Here is an 18,378-nt window from a genome sequence, read left to right as displayed (position 1 = left end):
TGCCCTCTCCTGCGTTGGGACGTGGAGAGGAGCTGGAGGCAGGGCGCTGCTGGGAACCCCCAGGGACCGCAGGGACCCGGGCGTCCTGCCGCAGTGCCACGTGTCACTGCCTGCTGGCAGCTTGCTTGAGGTGCCAGCACATGTGCAAAGCGCAATTGTTCCTCGTTTCGGGTGTCAGCGGATGACAAAATGTGTCCTGGGGCCACACGAGCAGCCTGAGGTCGCTCCTTGTTGCCCCAGGCTCAGCAGCTCCCGTCCCTGGTTCCTGCCTCCACCGAGGACATTTGCGCCTGGGGGCTTTCCCCCAGAGGTCCCCCACGCTGTGCCCAGCGGGTGCTGGATGCAGTAAGGAGCAGTGCCCATTCTGGGGCACCTCCAGTGACAGGGACAGTTTTGGGGACAGCAACCAGCAGCTTTGGGCAGCTCGCTCTCCATCCCCTCTCACGGCATGCCGTGTCCATGCACGCGGCTGCTGGAGATGGGGCGGGGTGAGAGCAGCACGGCCGTGGGATTTCCCTTGGTGTCCCCCGGCCAGAGGAGAGGCCACAAGGCTGACACCAAGGCGCTTTGCACCAGCACCGTGCCTCCAACCGCAGCCCCGCACCGCGCGTGTGACCGCGGGCTCTGGGCGTGCACAGAGAGAGGCGTGCAACAGCTGGCCTTGTGTCGGTGCACACAGCGGGGTGCTGCCGGTGTGTGCTGGTGCGCAGCGTGCTGATGCACCGCGCACGGTGCTGCTGGCGTGTACCGGTGCACAACACCAGTTGGTGCACCATACCGGTGCGTGCCCATGTGTGCCAGTGCAGTGCATTGGCACCGAGGGCACACAGCGCACTGGTGTGTGCTGGTGCTGGTGCAGCCTGGCAGTGATGCTGAGGGTTCGGCGTGTACCAGCGTGTGTAAGTGCACGGTGCTTGGCGCACGGTGCTGGTGCCAGTGCACGGTGCCTGGTGCTGGCGTCATTCCCAGAGCATGGTGCATGGTGCTGGTGCCAGTCCCAGTGCACTGTGCTTGGTGCACAGTTATGGGACCAGTGCCCTGTGTCAATGCCATTCCCAGTTCATGGAGCCCGGTGCCAGTCCCAATGCCCGGTGCTGGTGCCCAGTGACGGTACTTGTGATGGTACCAGTGCCCAGTGCCTGGTGCCGGTGCCATTCCCAGTGCACGGTGCCCAGTGCCCGGTGCCATTCCCAGTGCACGGTGCTTGGTGGATGCTGATGGTACTGGTGATGGTACCAGTGCCTGGTGCTGGTGCCAGTGCCATTCCCAGTCCCCAGTGCTTGGTGCAAGGTTATGGGACCAGTGCCCAGTGTCGGTGCCAATCCCAGTGGATGGTGCCCAGTGCCCGGTGCCAGTCCCAGCGCCCGGTGCTTGATGCCTGGTGCCTGGTGCTGGTGCCATTCCCAGTGACTGGTGCCGGTGCCTGGTACCGGTCCCAGTGCCCAGTGCTTAGTGCACGGTGCCGGTACCGGTGATGGTACCGGCGCCCGGTGCCCGGTGCCGGTGCCGTTCCCAGCGCACGGTGCCCGGTACCCGGTGCCAACCCCAGCGCCCGGTGCTTGGCGTCCGCTACCGGTGCCAAACCCGGTCCCCGGTCCCCGTTCCCGATGCGGGGGGGCGCCGGTGCTGAAGGACAGCTCCGCCCCCACCCGCCCCCCTCCTCCGCCGCCCCCTCCCCTCTCCTCCTCCTCCGCCAGCCCGGCCGCCACCTCCAGCACCTCCAGCACCACCACCAGCACCACCACCAGCACCACCCCCACCAGCACCACCAGCACCACCACCACCGCCGCCGCCGGGGCCCCGCCGCTCCTCCACCGCTCCAGCCGCCGCCGCCATGCCCGGACGGCCCCGCCGCCTCCCCCCCCCCCCCTCCGCCGCCGCCGCCGCCGCCTGCTCCGCACCATGAAGCGGCAGAATGTGCGCACGCTGGCGCTCATCATGTGCACCTTCACCTACCTGCTGGTGGGCGCCGCCGTCTTCGACGCGCTCGAGTCCGAGGGGGAGACGGCGGAGAGGAGGCGGCTGGAGGCGCGCAGCCAGGAGCTGCGGAGCAAGTACAACCTGAGCGCCGCCGGCTTCCGCGAGCTCGAGTGGGTCGTGCTCAAGCTGAAGCCGCACAAGGCCGGCGTGCAGTGGAAATTCGCCGGCTCCTTCTACTTCGCCATCACCGTCATCACCACCATAGGTAACGACCACCCCCGTAGCGCCGCCGCCGCCGCCGCCGCCCCCCTCCTCCCTTGCCCGCCTGCCCCCGGTGGCTGCTGCGCCCAGCCTCGCGGCGCCCGGGAGAGCAGCCCGGCTGGCCCCCGAAGCCCTGCAGACCTGCCGGACCCCTCCCCGAAAGGCCCGACCCCAAAGGTCCCCTCCCCAAAACGCCCGGCCCCCAAGGACCCCTCCCCAAAACGCCCGGCCCCCAAGGACCCCTCTCCAAAAGGCCCGGCCCCAGCGGCACCCTCCCCAAAACCCCCACCCCGAAAGTCCCCTCCCCAAAAGGCCCGACCCCAACGGACCCCTCCCCAAAAGGCCCGACCCCAACGGACCCCTCCCCAAAAAGCCCACCCCAAAAGTCCCCTCCCCAAAACGCTCGGCCCCAAAGGACCCCTCCCCAAAATGCCTGACCCCGACAGACCCCTCCCCAAAACGCCCACCGCAGTGGCACCCTCTCCAAAACCCCCACCCCAAAAGTCCCCTCCCCAAAAGGCCCGACCCCAAAGGACCCCTCCCCAAAACACCCGGCCCCAGTGGCACCCTCTCCTAAACGCTCACCCCAAGGGCACCCTCCCCAAAAAGCCCACCCCAAAATCCCCTCCCCAAAACGCCCGACCCCCTGGCATCAGGCTCACCCACCCACCACCAGGAAACCCCCCCGCCCGCACCCCCCACCCCTCCCCGCAGCATCGGGGAGACCCCCACGGGTTCCCTCCCCCCAGAATTTCCCAGCCCCCACTGTCCCAGGACACCCCCCCCTGACCCACCCGACCCCCACCCGTTCCCGCAGCCTCTGGTCCCCCAGTTTTGGGGATCCCCTGCCCGGAATCACCCCCCCACACTCCGACACCCCCCCCTTGCAGCCCCAGGGTGTCTGGGGGGGGGGGGCCTGAGCCTTGGCTTGGGGCAGGCCCCCCCCTTCCCAGCCCTGCAGGGAGGTCCTGGGGGGGTTGTGGGGTCCGGCAGGGCTGGGGGGGCACAGGGTGCTTTGGGAGGGGGGAGATGTGACTTGGGGCACGGGGAAAATTCGGGGGCTTCTCCTGGGGGAGGGCAGGAAGCTGCTGGGGGGGGTGAGTCCCTTGGGGTGACAGCCCGGGAGGGGCCCGTGGGGGTTCTCGTCCCTGCACACCGTGCCCCCCCCCCCCCAGCACCCTGGGGTGCTCCTGTCCCCCTCCCCGCGGAGGACAGGCCATTCCCTCGGCTGACCCCTTCCCTGGAGGAGGAGGAGGAGGAGGAGGAGGAGGAGGAGGAAGGTCTCCTGGGGACAGGGTTCCCTCGCAGCCCATCTCCTGCCGGGGTGGGGGGGGGACGGGACAGGGATGTGGGGGAGCTGCTGCGGGGGGGGCACAGCTCAGGACCATCTCCCTGCCCCATCCTGACCTGACCCGACCCAACCTGGGGGCGCACGGGGTGCCGGGAACCAAAACTCCCTGGGGAAATGCTGCTGGGGGCTCCCCCCACCTGGGAGAGGGGGACAGGGGGCAGGGGACGGGGGGGTGGGGGGCCACAGGACCCCTATAAGCCCCCAGCCCCAAAACGTCCCCATCCCCGGGAGCCCCAAAAGGCTCAGGCTCCGCGTGCCGCGGGCAGGACCCGGGGGTCTGTGGGGGGGTAGTCCTGGGGGGGTGCAGGGCTGAGCTGGGGGGGTTATTATGGGCTGGGGGCTGGCGGAGCAGCTGGGGCAGGCTCGGGGAAGCAGCTTATGTCTGACGTGAGAGGGAGCGGGGCAGGAGGGGGGGGCGGCAGGGGGGTGCCGGGGCGGGGGGGGGGGGGTTTGCCACCAGCATGGGAAGGGACTGGGGGGTGCTGGGGGGGGTGCTGGGGGTCCTGTCCTGGTCCCCTGACACCCCCCCGTGAGCACCCGGCACAAACCCCCGGCCCGGGGCTGTGGCCGTCCCCGCCGCATTCAGCCTCCATCTCCCTTGGGGTGGCCCTGGGCACAACCCCCCCCCCCCGGGGTGGCAGGGGGGCGGCTTTGTGCCTGTCCCCAGCCGGGGACGGATCCTGCGGGGGTGCAGGGCAGGCAGGGAGGGCGCTGAGCCGGCCAAGGTCAGGTTTAAAGAGGGAAGGAGGAAAAGTGGGGCGGGCGGCGGGTCCCGCTCCAAAGTTTTCCTTGCTTTTTGTGTGTTTTGGGTTTTTTTTTTTTCTTTTTTTTTTTTTTTACTGGGAAAAGAGCCAAAACTCGAGGCTCTGAAGGTCCCTGGGGGCCCTGTCCCCAGCACACGTCCCCCTGTCCCCTGTCCCCCAGCTCTCCTGGGCTCTGTCCCCTCCGACGCTCCCGGGGTGGCTCTGGTTTGGAGAGGGAGCCGGGGGGCACCCAAGGGTGCCCGGGGCTGGGTGCTGCTGCTCTGGGGGGCTCCGTGAGCCTGCTGGGGGCAGGAGATGAGCCCCCCCCGTGGTGGCACTCACGGGGACAGCGGTGGTGGCAGCCGGGTACACGCACGGGGAGGGGTACCCCGCGTCCCTGCCACGTGCTGGGGGGGCTGTCACCGGCCCCAAAACGTGTCCCCAGCACCTCGCTGGGGCCATTTGGGCTGGGGCAGGTGGCGGAGGCTGGCCACGGTGCCACCATCTGTCACTGTCCCCCTCCCTCTGGGCTTATTTATGGCACGGGATGGCTCAGTGTGGGGCAGGGCTGCGGTGACGGCGGCGGCACCGCGTCCCCTCCTCTGCCCCCGGGGGTCTCCTGGTGCCCCCCCCCACACCCCCCCCAAGCCTCCTGCCCCATGTCCCAAACCCGTGGCACCGCGGGAAGGTGCTGGGACCTTCCCTGCTCAGCACCCCGGGGGGGGGGGGGGGGAACAAAAAGAGGCTGAGGACAAGGACACGGGAACGCGGCCACCGCGATGCTCTGGGTGCTGGCCACGGTGTGTGTGTGTGTGTGGGGGGGGGTGTCCCCGCAGCCCCCTCCCCACCGCCTCGGTGCGTTCCCATGCCCCGGGGACACGGGGACACGGTGGCAGGGCCGGGTTTGCTCGGACACCCCCCCCCCCTGCTGCCCCCCCCCGCCCCCCCCCCCCCAAGCCCTTGGCCTCGCTGCCCGTCCCCGGCAGCGCCTCCTCCCCGCTGGCAGCTCGGGCCTGACGCAGAGCCAGGCTGAGCACCGCGCTCCCCGCGCGCCCCGCTGCTATTTTCATCGCCGATTCAGCCCCGTTCACCCCGATCAGCCCCGTTCACCCCGCTCCGGGCTCGTCCTGGCGGCCCCACGGGGAGGGGACGCGTAGGGGGACAACCACAGGCAGGGGGAGGGAAGGCACCACGACCCCCCCCCCCACCACCACCCCCCCCGGCCCTGGGGACGTGGCACGGTGGCAGTGAGACACGCGTGGCCCGGAGGGCGAGGAGCAGGTCGCTCGAGCAGGAGGTTGGGGACGGAGCTCGGAAGCCCTCTGGACATTTCTGTCCCCGCTGCGCGCTCGACGAGCGCGGGGGGGAAATCGGTCGTGGCAGCTCGGGGAGCGCCCTCGGTAGGCTTCAGAGTGAACGCGCTGGAGGGCAGGAGCGTGCCGCTCCGTTTCAGGGATGGGATTTGCTTCCCCGCACCCCAAACACCCACTGGGAGGGGGGGGGATGGGGGGGGGATGATGCCCGGAGCGGGACCCCGTGCCCACGGCATGGGGGGGAACACGCGTCGCCCGACGCGCTCCGGCCCCCTGCGGTCACCCCGGGGGCTTGTTTTGTCCCCGGCCCCCTGCGGTCACCCCGGGGGCTTGTTTCGGGGACGAAGCAGAGCTGGGAGGGCAGGAGCGGCGTCCTTCCCCCCCTCCACGTAGGCACCAGGCCCCCCCCCCCCCCCCGCCCCCACTGCACAGGGCATCGCCGTCTGGGGCGTTCACTCTGAAGCCTACCGAGGGCGCGCGCAGCACGGAGGGCGGGTGGGGAGGTGGGGGTGCAGAGCATGCGCACCCCGAGACCACAGCCCTGCGTGATGGGGGTTTTGGGGTGCCGATTGCGGCCCCCCCCCTGGCTGAGGCTCAGCGCCGTGGCAAGGAGGAGGCAGAGCCTTGTCCTGGGGAGGCTCCTGTGTGTCCTGCCCGGTGGGCTCCATCCTGGAGACCCCCCCCCCCCACACCCCGGAGCTCAGTTCTGCTCCCAGCCTGTACATTTCCTGCTCATCCCTGTCCTGGAGAGATAAGAACAATTAATGCCTCTCCCTGCAGACGCCTCATTAAACTCTGCAAGCGGCTGGCTCAGAGCAGGCACAAACAACCCGTGCTGGGCCAGAGGTGCGCAGCACCGGGCAGAAGGAAACAAGCCACGGCCCAATTTCTTTATTTTTGTCGGTTGTTTTTTTTTTTTTTTTTTTTTTTTTTCCAATTGCCGAGCCCCAGCTGGGTGCTGCCGGGTCTGGTGCTGGGAAGCCGGACCCGATCCGGAGCCGCGGGAGGGCCTGCTCCGACCCGCGTGTGATTTACGGGCTGGCTTCAACATTTATCAGCCGCCTCTGGGGCTGCAGGGAGCGCAGCGCGCAGGATTTATGGCAGGCAGCGCCGCCTTGGATAAATCCTGGCCGGGCGGCGTGGGGCTAATGAAGGGGAGAGACGAGCTGCTGCCTCGGCGCGGGGGGCTCGCGGCGGGGAGAGCAGCCGTGGGCAGAGGGGCTGCGGTGGTGCTGGATGGTGCTGGGCGCTGCTGCACGGTGCTGGTGTTGCACGGTGCTGGTGCACGGTGCTGGTGCACGGTGCTAGGCACTGCTGCACGGTGCTGGGTGATTGCGCAGGGTGCTGGGCGCTGCTGCACGGTGCTGGTGCACGGTCCTGGGTGCTGGTGCACGGTCCTGGGTGCTGGTGCATGGTGCTGCGTGCTTGTGCAGGGTGCTGGGCGCTGCTGCGCGGTGCTGGGCGCTGCTGCATGGTGCTGGTGTTGCACGGTGCTGCTGCACGGTGCTAGGCACTGCTGCACGGTGCTGGGTGATTGTGCAGGGTGCTGGGTGCTGCTGCACAGTGCTGGTGCATGGTGCTAGGCGCTGCTGCACAGTGCTGGGTGCTGCTGCATGATGCTTGTGCAGGGTGCTGGGTGCTTGTGCACGGTGCTAGGCACTGGTGCACAGAGCTGGGTGCCTGTGCAGAGTGCTGGGCGCTGCTGCTCGGTGCTGGGTGCTTGTGCACAGTGCTGGTGCGTGGTGCTAGGCACTGGTGCATGGTGCTGGGTGCTTGTGCACGGTGCTGGGCACTGCTGCACAGTGCTGGGCGCTGCTGCGTGGTGTTGGATGCTGCTGCACGGTGCTGGGTGCTTGTACACGGTGCTGGGCGCTGCCGCACAGTGCATGGTGCTGGTGCACGGTGCTGGGCACCGCTGCATGGTGCTGGGTGCTGCTGCACGGTGCTGGGCACTGCTGCACGGTGCTGGTGCACGGTGCTGGGTGCTTGTGCAGAGAGCTTGGCACTGGTGCACAGTGCTGGGGCTGCTGCACGGTGCTGGTGCACGGTGCTGGGCACTCATGCACTGTTCCGGGCAATGGCACAAAGCTCCAGCGCGTGGTGCTGAGCCCCGGAGCACAGTGCCGGTTCTGGAGCACGGTGCTGGGTTCTAGAGCGCGGCGCTGGGTACCTCTGCCCCCACCCCCTTGCCCCCCCAGCCAAGCAGAGCTCCCAGGAAGGAGCCGCATCCTTCCCACAGGCAAGCCCCAACCTGGGGGTGCTGGGGGGGGGGGGCATGGCTGAGCCCCCCCCCCCCCACCAGCCTCCTCCTGCCCTGCAGGATCGGATCCCCCCCAAATTTGGGTGCCAGAGGGGCAGCGTGTGCCAGCCCCCTGCCCCTGGGGGGGCGCAATGGGGGGGGGGGTGGAAGGACATGGGGGCTTTGGGTGGGTTTTATTCCCCCCCCCCCCGAGACCCCTTCCCGCTGGGGGGCCACCAGCACCCAGCCCCATGGCCGTGGCCCCCACCCCCCTGTGGTGGGGAGAATGGGAGGACTGGGGGGGGGGGGGGGGGGGGAGCCGGGAAGAGGCCTGGCGGAGCCCCAGAATTGAGTGAAAAATTGCCAGTTTTGGGTCAGCGCAAACACGGCCCTTGGCCGGTGCGGGGATTTTCCATGACAGCATCGGGCCCGCGGCGGGGGGGGGGCGCACGGCTGCAGGGGGGGGGGCCGGTGGGGGGGCTGCGAGCAGCCCTGGGGGGCTGTGACCCCCCCCGTTGCGCACACACAGCAGTGCACACTCACACAGAGCAATGCACACACACACACAGAGCAGTGCGCACACACAGAGCGCACACACACAGAGCGCGCACACACAGCACACACACAGCACACACACACAGTGCACACACACAGAGCAGTGCACACACACAGTGCACACACACAGAGCACACACACACACACAGTGCACACACACACAGCAGTGCACACACACAGAGCAGTGCACACACACAGTGCACACACACAGAGCACACACGGAGCAGTGCACACACACAGTGCACACACAGAGCAGTGCACACACACACACGCAGTGCACACACACACATCAGTGCACACACACAGAGCACACACGGAGCAGTGCACACACACACAGTGCACACACAGAGCAGTGCACACACACACACAGAGCAGTGCACACACACAGAGCACACACAGCAGTGCACATACACACAGCAGTGCACACACGCACACAGCAGTACACACACAGTGCACACACACAGCAGTGCACACACACACAGTGCACACACACACAGCAGTGCACACACACACACACACACACAGTGCACACACACTCACACACACACCGTGCACACACGTGCGCACACACACACACACACACAGAGGGGACGAGAGCTGGGGTTGGGGTTACGGAGCGAGGGGCTTGGTGCCGCTGCCTGCTGGAGGAGGATGCTGCCCGGGGCCCCATTCCCCTGCTCCCTGCACCCCCATGTTCTGCTCCCTGCAGCCCCATACCCTCACTCCCTGCAGCCCCATACCTTACCCGCTGCAGCCCCATACCCTGCTCTGTGCAGCCCCATACCCCTGCCCCCTTCAGCCCCGTAACTTTGCTCCCTGCAGCCCCACACCTTGCTCCCAGCAGCTCCATACCCTCACGCCCCTCAGCCCCATAACTTTACTCCCCTCAGCCCCATGCCCTCACTCCCTGCAGTCCCATACCTTACCCCCTGCAGCCCCATACCTTGCACCCTGCAGCCCCATACCCTCACTCCCTGCAGCCCCATAATTTGCCCCCTGCAGCCCCCTACCCCTGGCCCCCAGCAGCCCTATCCCCCATCCCCACACCCCCTGGAGCTGACACAGCCCCCTCCTAACCCCCCCCCCCCCCCCCCCAGCACCCGGTGCCCCCTGCTCCGCGCCCACCACCCCTGGCACCCGCAGCCCCGCAGCCCCCAGCTCAGCACCATTCCCCCCCCCCCCTCCTCCAGCCCCATGGCCCGCTGCCCGCTAATCCCCGGGACGTGCTCCAGGTCCCAGCCCTACACCTGCTCCTCCGCGGCCCTAAAAAGGCCACGAGCCGGCCGCCTTCCTCGGGGACGTGCCAGGGTTTTTCCCCGGGGACGGGCACCGCGCTCCCTGCCCGCAGCACCCTGCCCGCCCGGCACCCCCAGCACCTTTCGAGGAGCACCCCTGGGGCTGGTTTTGGGGGGGGGGGGGTGTAGAAGCAGAGTAAAGGTGCTGAGCACCCTTTTGTAAGGGCGGGGAGGGCAGGATCTGGCCCCAGTCTGGCTGGGGGGCACTGTGAAGGGGTCCCCAATGGGGCAGGGGCTCGGGCAGCATCTCCAGCGTGCTTCCTGCCCATAAAGGATGAAAATGGGGGTGCAAGAGGGGTTTGGGGGCTCACCCTCCCCGGGTCTCTCCCCCCGCTATCCGCCTCTCCTCCAGGCTTTAAAACCCCCGACTTTCACCCCAAAAAAGTGGTAGAGATCAGGCAGTGCCCGATGAAGCTGGGGGAGGAGCGGGGGGGGTCGATGGGTGCTTGGCCTTCCCTGGGGAAATGGGGCTGAATGTAGTAAATATATAGCCCTGGGGAAATGGGGCTGAATATGCTAAATATAGCCCTGGGGAAATGGGGCTAAATATACTAAATATAGCCCTGGGGAAATGGGGCTGAATATGCTAAATATAGCCCTGGGGAAATGGGGATAAATATGCTAAATATAGCCCTGGGGAAATGGGGCTGAATATGCTAAATATAGCCCTGGGGAAATGGGGATAAATATGCTAAATATAGCCCTGGGGAAATGGGGCTGAATATGCTAAATATAGCCCTGGGGAAATGGGGCTGAATATGCTAAATATAACCCTGGGGAAATGGGGCTAAATATACTAAATATAGTCCTGGGGAAATGGGGATAAATATGCTAAATATAGTCCTGGGGAAATGGGGCTGAATATGCTAAATATAGCCCTGGGGAAATGGGGCTGAATATGCTAAATATAGCCCTGGGGAAATGGGGATAAATATGCTAAATATAGCCCTGGGGAAATGGGGCTAAATATGCTAAATATAGCCCTGGGGAAATGGGGCTGAATATGCTAAATATAGCCCTGGGGAAGTGGGGCTAAATATGCTAAATATAGTCCTGGGGAAATGGGGCTAAATATGCTAAATATAGCCCTGGGGAAATGGGGATAAATATGCTAAATATAGCCCTGGGGAAATGGGGCTGAATATGCTAAATATAGCCCTGGGGAAATGGGGATAAATATACTAAATATAGCCCTGGGGAAATGGGGCTAAATATGCTAAATATAGTCCTGGGGAAATGGGGCTAAATATGCTAAATATAGCCCTGGGGAAATGGGGATAAATATGCTAAATATAGTCCTGGGGAAATGGGGATAAATATGCTAAATATAGCCCTGGGGAAATGGGGCTGAATATGCTAAATATAGCCCAGGAGCCCATATGGCAGCAGGGTACTCGATGAGGGTGCCGGCAGGGCACCGCTGGAGGCTCGGACCCTAAAATCCCACCCTTGGCCATATGGAAATGGGGAGGTTTGGGCTGTTTCGGGGGAAATGGAGGCACCCGGCAGCTGCGCCCCCTGCTCCCTCCTGCCACGGGTGGCACAGCCACGGCGTCCCCTCCGCGGTGTCGCCAGGGGGGCACCACGCTCAGCCCCCCTCCCCAGGAGCAGCAGATGTATTTGGGGCTCTCCAGGAGCGGGAGATGTATTTGGGGCCCCCCAGCTCCCCCCTGCAGCTCAGCACCATCTCCACGGGGACGGTTTGGAAGGAGATCTGACGAGCGTGCTTTCGCCTCGCCCCGGCACGGCGTAAATCCTTGGCCCCTCGGAGGCTGCCGGCGAGGACGGCGGGGGGAAGGCAGGGTGAAGGAGAGATGGGGCAGAGTGGGAATACCAGGACCGAGCTCAGGTCTGGAGGAAAAGGGCTCAGAAACCCCCAGGGTGTAGGAGGAAAGGGGACCAGAAACCTCCAGGGTGCAGGAGGAAAGGGGATCGGAAACCCCCAGGGCGCACGCGAGGCTTTGTGGCTGGGGGCTCCCCGGAGGGCAGGGCTGGGCCCCAGGAGGACCAAAGGTTTTTTCAGGGTAAATTTGCCTCAAACCCAGTGTTGTGCTCCCCGAAGCCGTCCCCAGGTCCACCTGGCCCTGACAGCGCTCGCTCAGCACCGGGCAGAAATGGCCCACGGGGCCCCGGGGACGCTGCTGGCACTGGGGGAGAGGTGCCCGGGGGGCCCTGCCTTTGCGCCTTAATAACAACATCAAAATGTTTTCCACGTGTAGGGGAACACGGCCTGTTCTTTTATGTGGAACGTGTTTCTGGAGGCTTTTAATACTTGAGGAGTGGGGCACTGTAAATGCAATGGAAAGGGGAAGGGGAAGGGGAAGGGGAAGGGGAAGGGAAAGGGAAAGGGGAAGGGGAAGGGAAAGGGAAAGGGGAAGGGGAAGGGGAAGGGGAAGGGAAAGGGGAAGGGGAGGGGGAAGGGGAGGGGGAAGGGGAAGGGGAAGGGGAAGGGGAAGGGGAAGGGGAAGGGGAAGGGGAAGGGGAAGGGGAAGGGGAAGGGGAAGGGGAAGGGGAAGGGGAAGGGGAAGGGGAAGGGGAAGGGGAAGGGAAAGGGGAAGGGGAAGGGAAAGGGGAAGGGAAAGGGGAAGGGGAAGGGGAAGGGAAAGGGGAAGGGAAAGGGAAAGGGAAAGGGGAAGGGAAAGGGAAAGGGAAAGGGAAAGGGAAAGGGAAAGGGAAAGGGAAAGGGAAAGGGAAAGGGAAAGGGAAAGGGGAAGGGGAAGGGAAAGGGGAAGGGAAAGGGGAAGGGGAAGGGGAAGGGAAAAGAATAGGGAAAAGAATAGGGAAAGAATAGGGAAAAGAATAGGGAAGGAGGGGAAAGAAGAAGGGAAAGGGGAAGGAGAAAGGGAAAGGGAATAAGAAAGGGAAAGGAAGAGAAGGAGAAGGAGAAGGAGAAGGAGAAGGAGAAGGAGAAGGAGAAGGAGAAGGAGAAGGAGAAGGGGAAGGAGAAGGAGAAGGAGAAGGAGAAGGAGAAGGAGAAGGAGAAGGAGAAGGAGAAGGAGAAGGAGAAGGAGAAGGAGAAGGAGAAGGAGAAGGAGAAGGAGAAGGAGAAGGGACAGGGCAAGGTGAGGGGTGGCTGCCCGGTGGCGAGGGCACCTCCTGGCAGCGCACAGCCCCCCCAGTTCCCAGCCCCCCCAAGTCCCCCCGGGCTCAGCTGCCTCTTCCCGGGATCCATTACAGACAAATAATCCCCCTCGCAAAGTCCCATCTGCATGCGTCCTGCGCAAGCAGGAGATTACTGCACGTCCAGATGCTGCCCCCGGGGCTGGGGTCCCCCCAGCTCCCCCCAGCTCCCCTGGCAGCCCCCGGGTGGCCGATGGCAGAGCCCTGGGGCAGAGGGAGGCAGGGACATGGGGACACGGGGATAAAGGGACATGGGGACACAGATAAAGGGACATGAGGACACAGGGATGCAGGGACATGGGACACAGGGATACAGGGACATGGGGACACAGGGATGCAGGGACATGGAGACGCAGAGATGCAGGGACAGGGGGACACAGAGATGCAGGGACAGGGGGACGCAGGGATGCAGGGGCTCAGGGATGGGGTGACGGAGGACAGCCATCACCTCTCCATTCCTTAAAAACTCCATTTTTTCCCCCTTCTCCTTTGCATCCCCACCCAGCCCTTGTGGGTCAGGCTGTCCCGGGAGGTGCATTTGAGCACCAAGCTAAGTGCGTGTGTCGATCTGCTCGAGGGCAGGAAGGCTCTGCAGGAGGATCTGGATAGGCTGGAGCGATGGGCTGAGGTCAACTGTATGAAGTTCAACAAGGCCAAGTGCCGGGTCCTGCACCTGGGGCGCAACAACCCCAAGCAGAGCTACAGGCTGGGAGATGAGTGGCTGGAAAGCTGCCTGGCCGAGAAGGACCTGGGAGTATTGGTTGATAGTCGGCTGAATATGAGCCAGCAGTGTGCTCAGGTGGCCAAGAAGGCCAACAGCATCCTGGCCTGTATAAGAAGCAGTGTGGCCAGCAGGTCTAGGGAAGTGATTGTGCCCCTGTACTCGGCTCTGGTGAGGCCGCACCTTGAGTACTGTGTTCAGTTTTGGGCCCCTCGCTACAGGAAGGACATGGACGTGCTCGAGCGAGTCCACAGAAGGGCGACCAAGCTGGTGAGGGGTCTGGAGAACAAGTCTTACGAGGAGCGGCTGAGGGAGCTGGGATTGTTCAGCCTGGAGAAGAGGAGGCTCAGGGGCGACCTTATCGCTCTCTACAGTTACCTTAAAGGAGGCTGTAGCGAGGTGGGGGTTGGTCTGTTCTCCCACGTGCCTGGTGACAGGACGAGGGGGAATGGGCGAAAGTTGCGACAGGGGAGTTTTAGGCTGGATGTTAGGAAGTACTTCTTTACCGAAAGGGTTATTAAGCATTGGAACGGGCTGCCCAGGGAGGTGGTGGAGTCACCATCCCTGGAGGTCTTTAAAAGACGTTTAGATGTAGAGCTTAGCGATATGGTTTAGTGGAGTACTTAGTGTTAGGTCGGAGGTTGGACTCGATGATCTTGAGGTCTCTTCCAACCTAGAAATCTGTGTCTGTGTCTGTGAGGAACAGCACCTGCAATGCCCTGGTGCCAGCACCAATCCCCCCTCGGCCGGGGCTTCACTCGGGTGCCCCCTCCAGACCCCATCCCCGGCCGGGTGGCCAAGGAAGGGGTGTGCAGGGTGCTGGGACCACGCCGACCCTCTCCGTGCCTTCTCCCCCCCCAGGGTACGGCCACGCAGCCCCCAGCACGGACGGCGGGAAGGTTTTCTGCATGGTCTACGCCCTGCTGGGCATCCCCCTCACCCTCGTCATGTTCCAGAGCCTGGGCGAGCGCATCAACACCTTCGTCCGGTACCTCCTGCACCGCGTCAAGAAGTGCCTGGGCATGAGGCGCGCCGAGGTCTCCATGGCCAACATGGTCACCATCGGCTTCTTCTCCTGCATCAGCACGCTGTGCATCGGGGCGGCCGCCTTCTCCTACTACGAGCACTGGAGCTTCTTCCACGCCTACTACTACTGCTTCATCACCCTCACCACCATCGGCTTCGGGGACTACGTGGCGCTGCAGAAGGACGAGGCCCTGCAGAACAAGCCGCAGTACGTGGCCTTCAGCTTCGTCTACATCCTGACGGGGCTGACGGTCATCGGGGCCTTCCTCAACCTGGTGGTGCTGCGCTTCATGACCATGAACGCCGAGGACGAGAAGCGGGACGCCGAGCACCGGGCGCTGCTCACCCGCGGCGGGCAGGCGGGCGGCGGGCACGGCGCCGACACCGCCCCGGGCGCCCCGGTGGCCTCGGCGGCCTCATCGGGGGGCGTCGGGTTGGGGGGCAGCGGTGGGGGGCTGCGCAACGTCTACGCCGAGGTGCTCCACTTCCAGTCCATGTGCTCGTGCCTGTGGTACAAGAGCCGGGAGAAGCTGCAGTACTCCATCCCCATGATCATCCCCCGGGACCTGTCCACCTCGGACACCTGCGTGGAGCAGAGCCACTCCTCGCCGGGACGCTGCCCCGAGACCCCTTCCAACCGCTGCTTCTGCGGCGCCCGGCGCTCGGCCATCAGCTCCGTCTCCACCGGCCTCCACAGCCTCTCGGCCTTCCAGGGCCTCGTGAAGCGCCGCAGCTCCGTGTAGCACCCCCCCCCCCCACCCGGTGGTATCACCCCCCCCCCCATCCCATCCCCTCAGCGCCAAGGACTCCCCCCCCCCCCTTGGAAGCCCCCCCGGGGTCCCCAGGGGACTCGGGGCGGCTGCGGGGCAGGAGGTGGTGGTGGTGGTGGTGGTGAGGTGGTGGTGGTGGGGACGGGGACGGGGGGGGGGGGAGCGGCCGGATTATTTTATTTTAACTTAAATTAATGGTTATTTTTATTTTATTTTGCAAACCACTCCTCAAAATGTGAAACTTGAAGAGCCGGAGAGGGTGTTTTAACCCGGTGGAAAGCGGCGGGGAAGGGAAGGGGGGGAGGTGAGCAGAGGGGGGAGCACACACGTCTCTATCCGGGGAGCCCCAAGACCTCCCCCCCCCCCCACCCCCAGCACCCTCTTCGGGTGTGAGGGGGGCGCTGGGGGTGGGCACCGGGGGTCCCAGGGGGGTGGGCAGCTCCCGGGCTGCTGCAGCATGCGCGCACCCGTAAATCAGGCTAAGAGGGGCTTAGACGGAGCTGTCCTCGCCCTGCCCCTCGTGGGGGGGGGGACACGCCACGAGTCACGTAGCCCAAAACGCCACCGGCTGTGTCCGGAGGTGGAGGTGCCCGGGCTGGGGCTGTAGGGTGCCCCCCAACCCCGATCCCCATCTCCATCACGGCACCTGGGGGCAAAGTGTTTTGTTTTTTTTTCGGGGGGGAGGGGGGGGGGACACAATGCAGGGCACGGGGAGGCTTTTTCACCCGTCCTCTTCACACCCCTGAGCTGCACCCTTGAGCTTGTGCCCCATTGCACCCCACTGCACCCCATTGCACCCCATTGCATGCCATCACACCCCATTGTGCCCCATTGCACCCCGTTGCTCCCCATAGCACCCCATTGTGCTCCATAGCACCCCATCACACCCCACTGTGCCCCACCGCACCCCATTGCCCCCATCACACCCCATCGCACCCCATCGCACCCCATTGCACCCCACCGTGCCCTATTGTGCCCCATCACACCCCGTTGCCTCCATCGCACCCCGTTGTGCCCCATTGCACCCCATAGTGCCCCCATGCACCCCATAGTGCCCCACCACACCCCATCGCGCCCCGTAGCACCCCATCGCACCCCATAGTGCCCCATCGCATCCCACAGCACCCCATCACACCCCATTGCACCCCGTCACACCCCATTGTGCCCCATAGCACCCCACAGCACCCCGTAGCACCCCATTGCGCCCCATCGCACCCCGCACTCTGATCCCAGTTTTTGGGGTTCTCCCCCCGCTCTGTGGCACAGGGACATCGCACGGCGGGGGGCACGGGGGCTCTGTCCTCATCACAGCCCCATGGAAAAAGGGAATAGGGGGGAAAAAAAAAACTCCCTGTTTTCACCCAACGTGGGCTGGGCAGGGGGCTGCAGGACCAAGACCCCCCCCCCAAACACCTACAGAGGAGGGCTCAGCACCATCACCCCCTGCCCCCGAGGACCGTGACCCCCCCCCCCCCCGCAGGACCCCCAAAGCACAGGCTGCCCCTACAGCAGGACGGGGTTGGGGGGGGACGACACACCGAGACGTGCACTGACCCCTCTTGAACCCCTCCCCACCCCCCCCAAAAAAAAAAAAAACCCAAGGAGGACACCGGGACTCGGGGGGGCAGCCGGGGCGCCCAGCGCGCCCCTCCCCGGCGCGGCGTTTCTTTTCTCACCTTTTAACCGAAAAAAAAAAAAAAAATAATAATAATAATGTGTATTTCCGATACTTGACGACGTGTGCGTGCCGTTGGAGAGCGGGGGGGGTGTATTTATTATAACCAACGCCTCGACCCCATCCACGGGGGACCCTCCGCTGGGAGGGAGGCTTGCGGGAGGCGCGCCGGGGGGCTGCGGGGAATTCCTTTTTGCCCTCCGCATCCTTCTCACCCCAGGAGGCCAACGGGGAGCAGAGTCATATCCCTCATGCCCCCCCCCCGCCCCCCCCCGCCCCCCAAAAACGAGGTTTCTCCGTTTTCTCACGCCAAAGTGTATTTGTGCTGCTGACTTCCTTTCGTTACGGAGAGAAATAAAGGCTGGGTCGAACCGCGGCATCGCTCCGGCTCCCCCCCACCCACCCCCCCCGCGCCGTCACCTTTGGGTTTTGGGGACCGGGACGCACGGGGGGTGTGTGTGGGGGGGGTCCTCCGATGATGGTCACCTTTGTGCCCCTCTCTGGACTTTCCCCATGGCATCATTTCGTTGGGGTGGCACGAGAAGGGCCTCGGGGGGGGGGGTCCCCAACCTCTCCCGTGCCACCAGCACGCAGCCGCAACCCTCTGTGTGGCCCAGGAGGGGGCACGGGGCTGAGCACCACCCCCCCCCCCCCCCCCCCAAGTTTTGGGGTGGCTGAGATGCACAAAGAACCACGGCCGGGGCACCTTGGGGGCAAAAAAATCCTTTGGGATTTGGGCATTCCTGGTGCCCCGGGCTGGACCCCGGCGGAGCTCTGGGGTCCCCTCCTGCCCCCACCTGCATCAAATCCCTCCGTCCCCTCTCGTGGGGACACAGAGTGGGGAGGGGGACCCCCGAGGGTCCCGCAGCCGCCCGGAGGGACGAGGACAGGCTGGGGGCGCCCCGTTGGGGAGCAGCAGGGAAGGACCGGGGGGTCCCGGGGGGGCACCGAGGGGGGCAGGAGCCAGCGATGGGCCCTCGGCACCGGGAAGGTGGGGGTGTCCTGGGGTACGGGGGGGATCCTGCCCCTCTGCTCAGCACCAGGGTGCTGGGACCTGTCCTGGGAGAGAGGTTCCCGGGGGTGGCCCCGGTCCCCAGAGGCTCCGGGGGTGCTGGGGGGTGATTTGGGACCCCGGGGATGGGGGTCCCCTGGCCCCCCCTGTGCTGGATGAGACCTCGGGACGGGGACCACCAGGGGCAGGGGGTTTTGGGGTGATGGGGACGGGGGGGGGGGGGTTTGGTGTCTGCGTGGTGCCTCCCCGCTAAAAAGGGTGCTGGGGTGATGCGGGGGGGCTTCAGGGGGGGCACAGGGGCTGTGCCACCATCCCCAAATTGCCGTCCCCAACCCGCCGTCCCCAAGGCACTGTCCCCAAACTGGTATCCCAAAAAC

The 18,378-nt window shown here is 65.2% G+C and overlaps 1 protein-coding gene across 1 annotated transcript; it reads left to right on the top strand.

Moving 5' to 3' along the window:
* Positions 1–1,902: 1,902 nt before the first annotated feature.
* On the top strand, positions 1,903–15,287 carry KCNK3 (potassium two pore domain channel subfamily K member 3). Its single transcript, XM_035563685.1, has 2 exons — positions 1,903–2,185; positions 14,380–15,287. Exons 1-2 carry the CDS (start codon positions 1,903–1,905, stop codon positions 15,285–15,287), a joined length of 1,191 nt encoding a protein of 396 aa, XP_035419578.1.
* Positions 15,288–18,378: the final 3,091 nt, after the last annotated feature.

The sequence above is a fragment of the Cygnus atratus genome, chromosome 3 (assembly GCF_013377495.2).
Source record: "Cygnus atratus isolate AKBS03 ecotype Queensland, Australia chromosome 3, CAtr_DNAZoo_HiC_assembly, whole genome shotgun sequence".
NCBI classification, from domain to species: domain Eukaryota; kingdom Metazoa; phylum Chordata; class Aves; order Anseriformes; family Anatidae; genus Cygnus; species Cygnus atratus.
The sequence above is the reverse complement of the archived record's forward strand: the minus strand, read 5'-3'. Positions and strand labels throughout refer to the sequence as shown.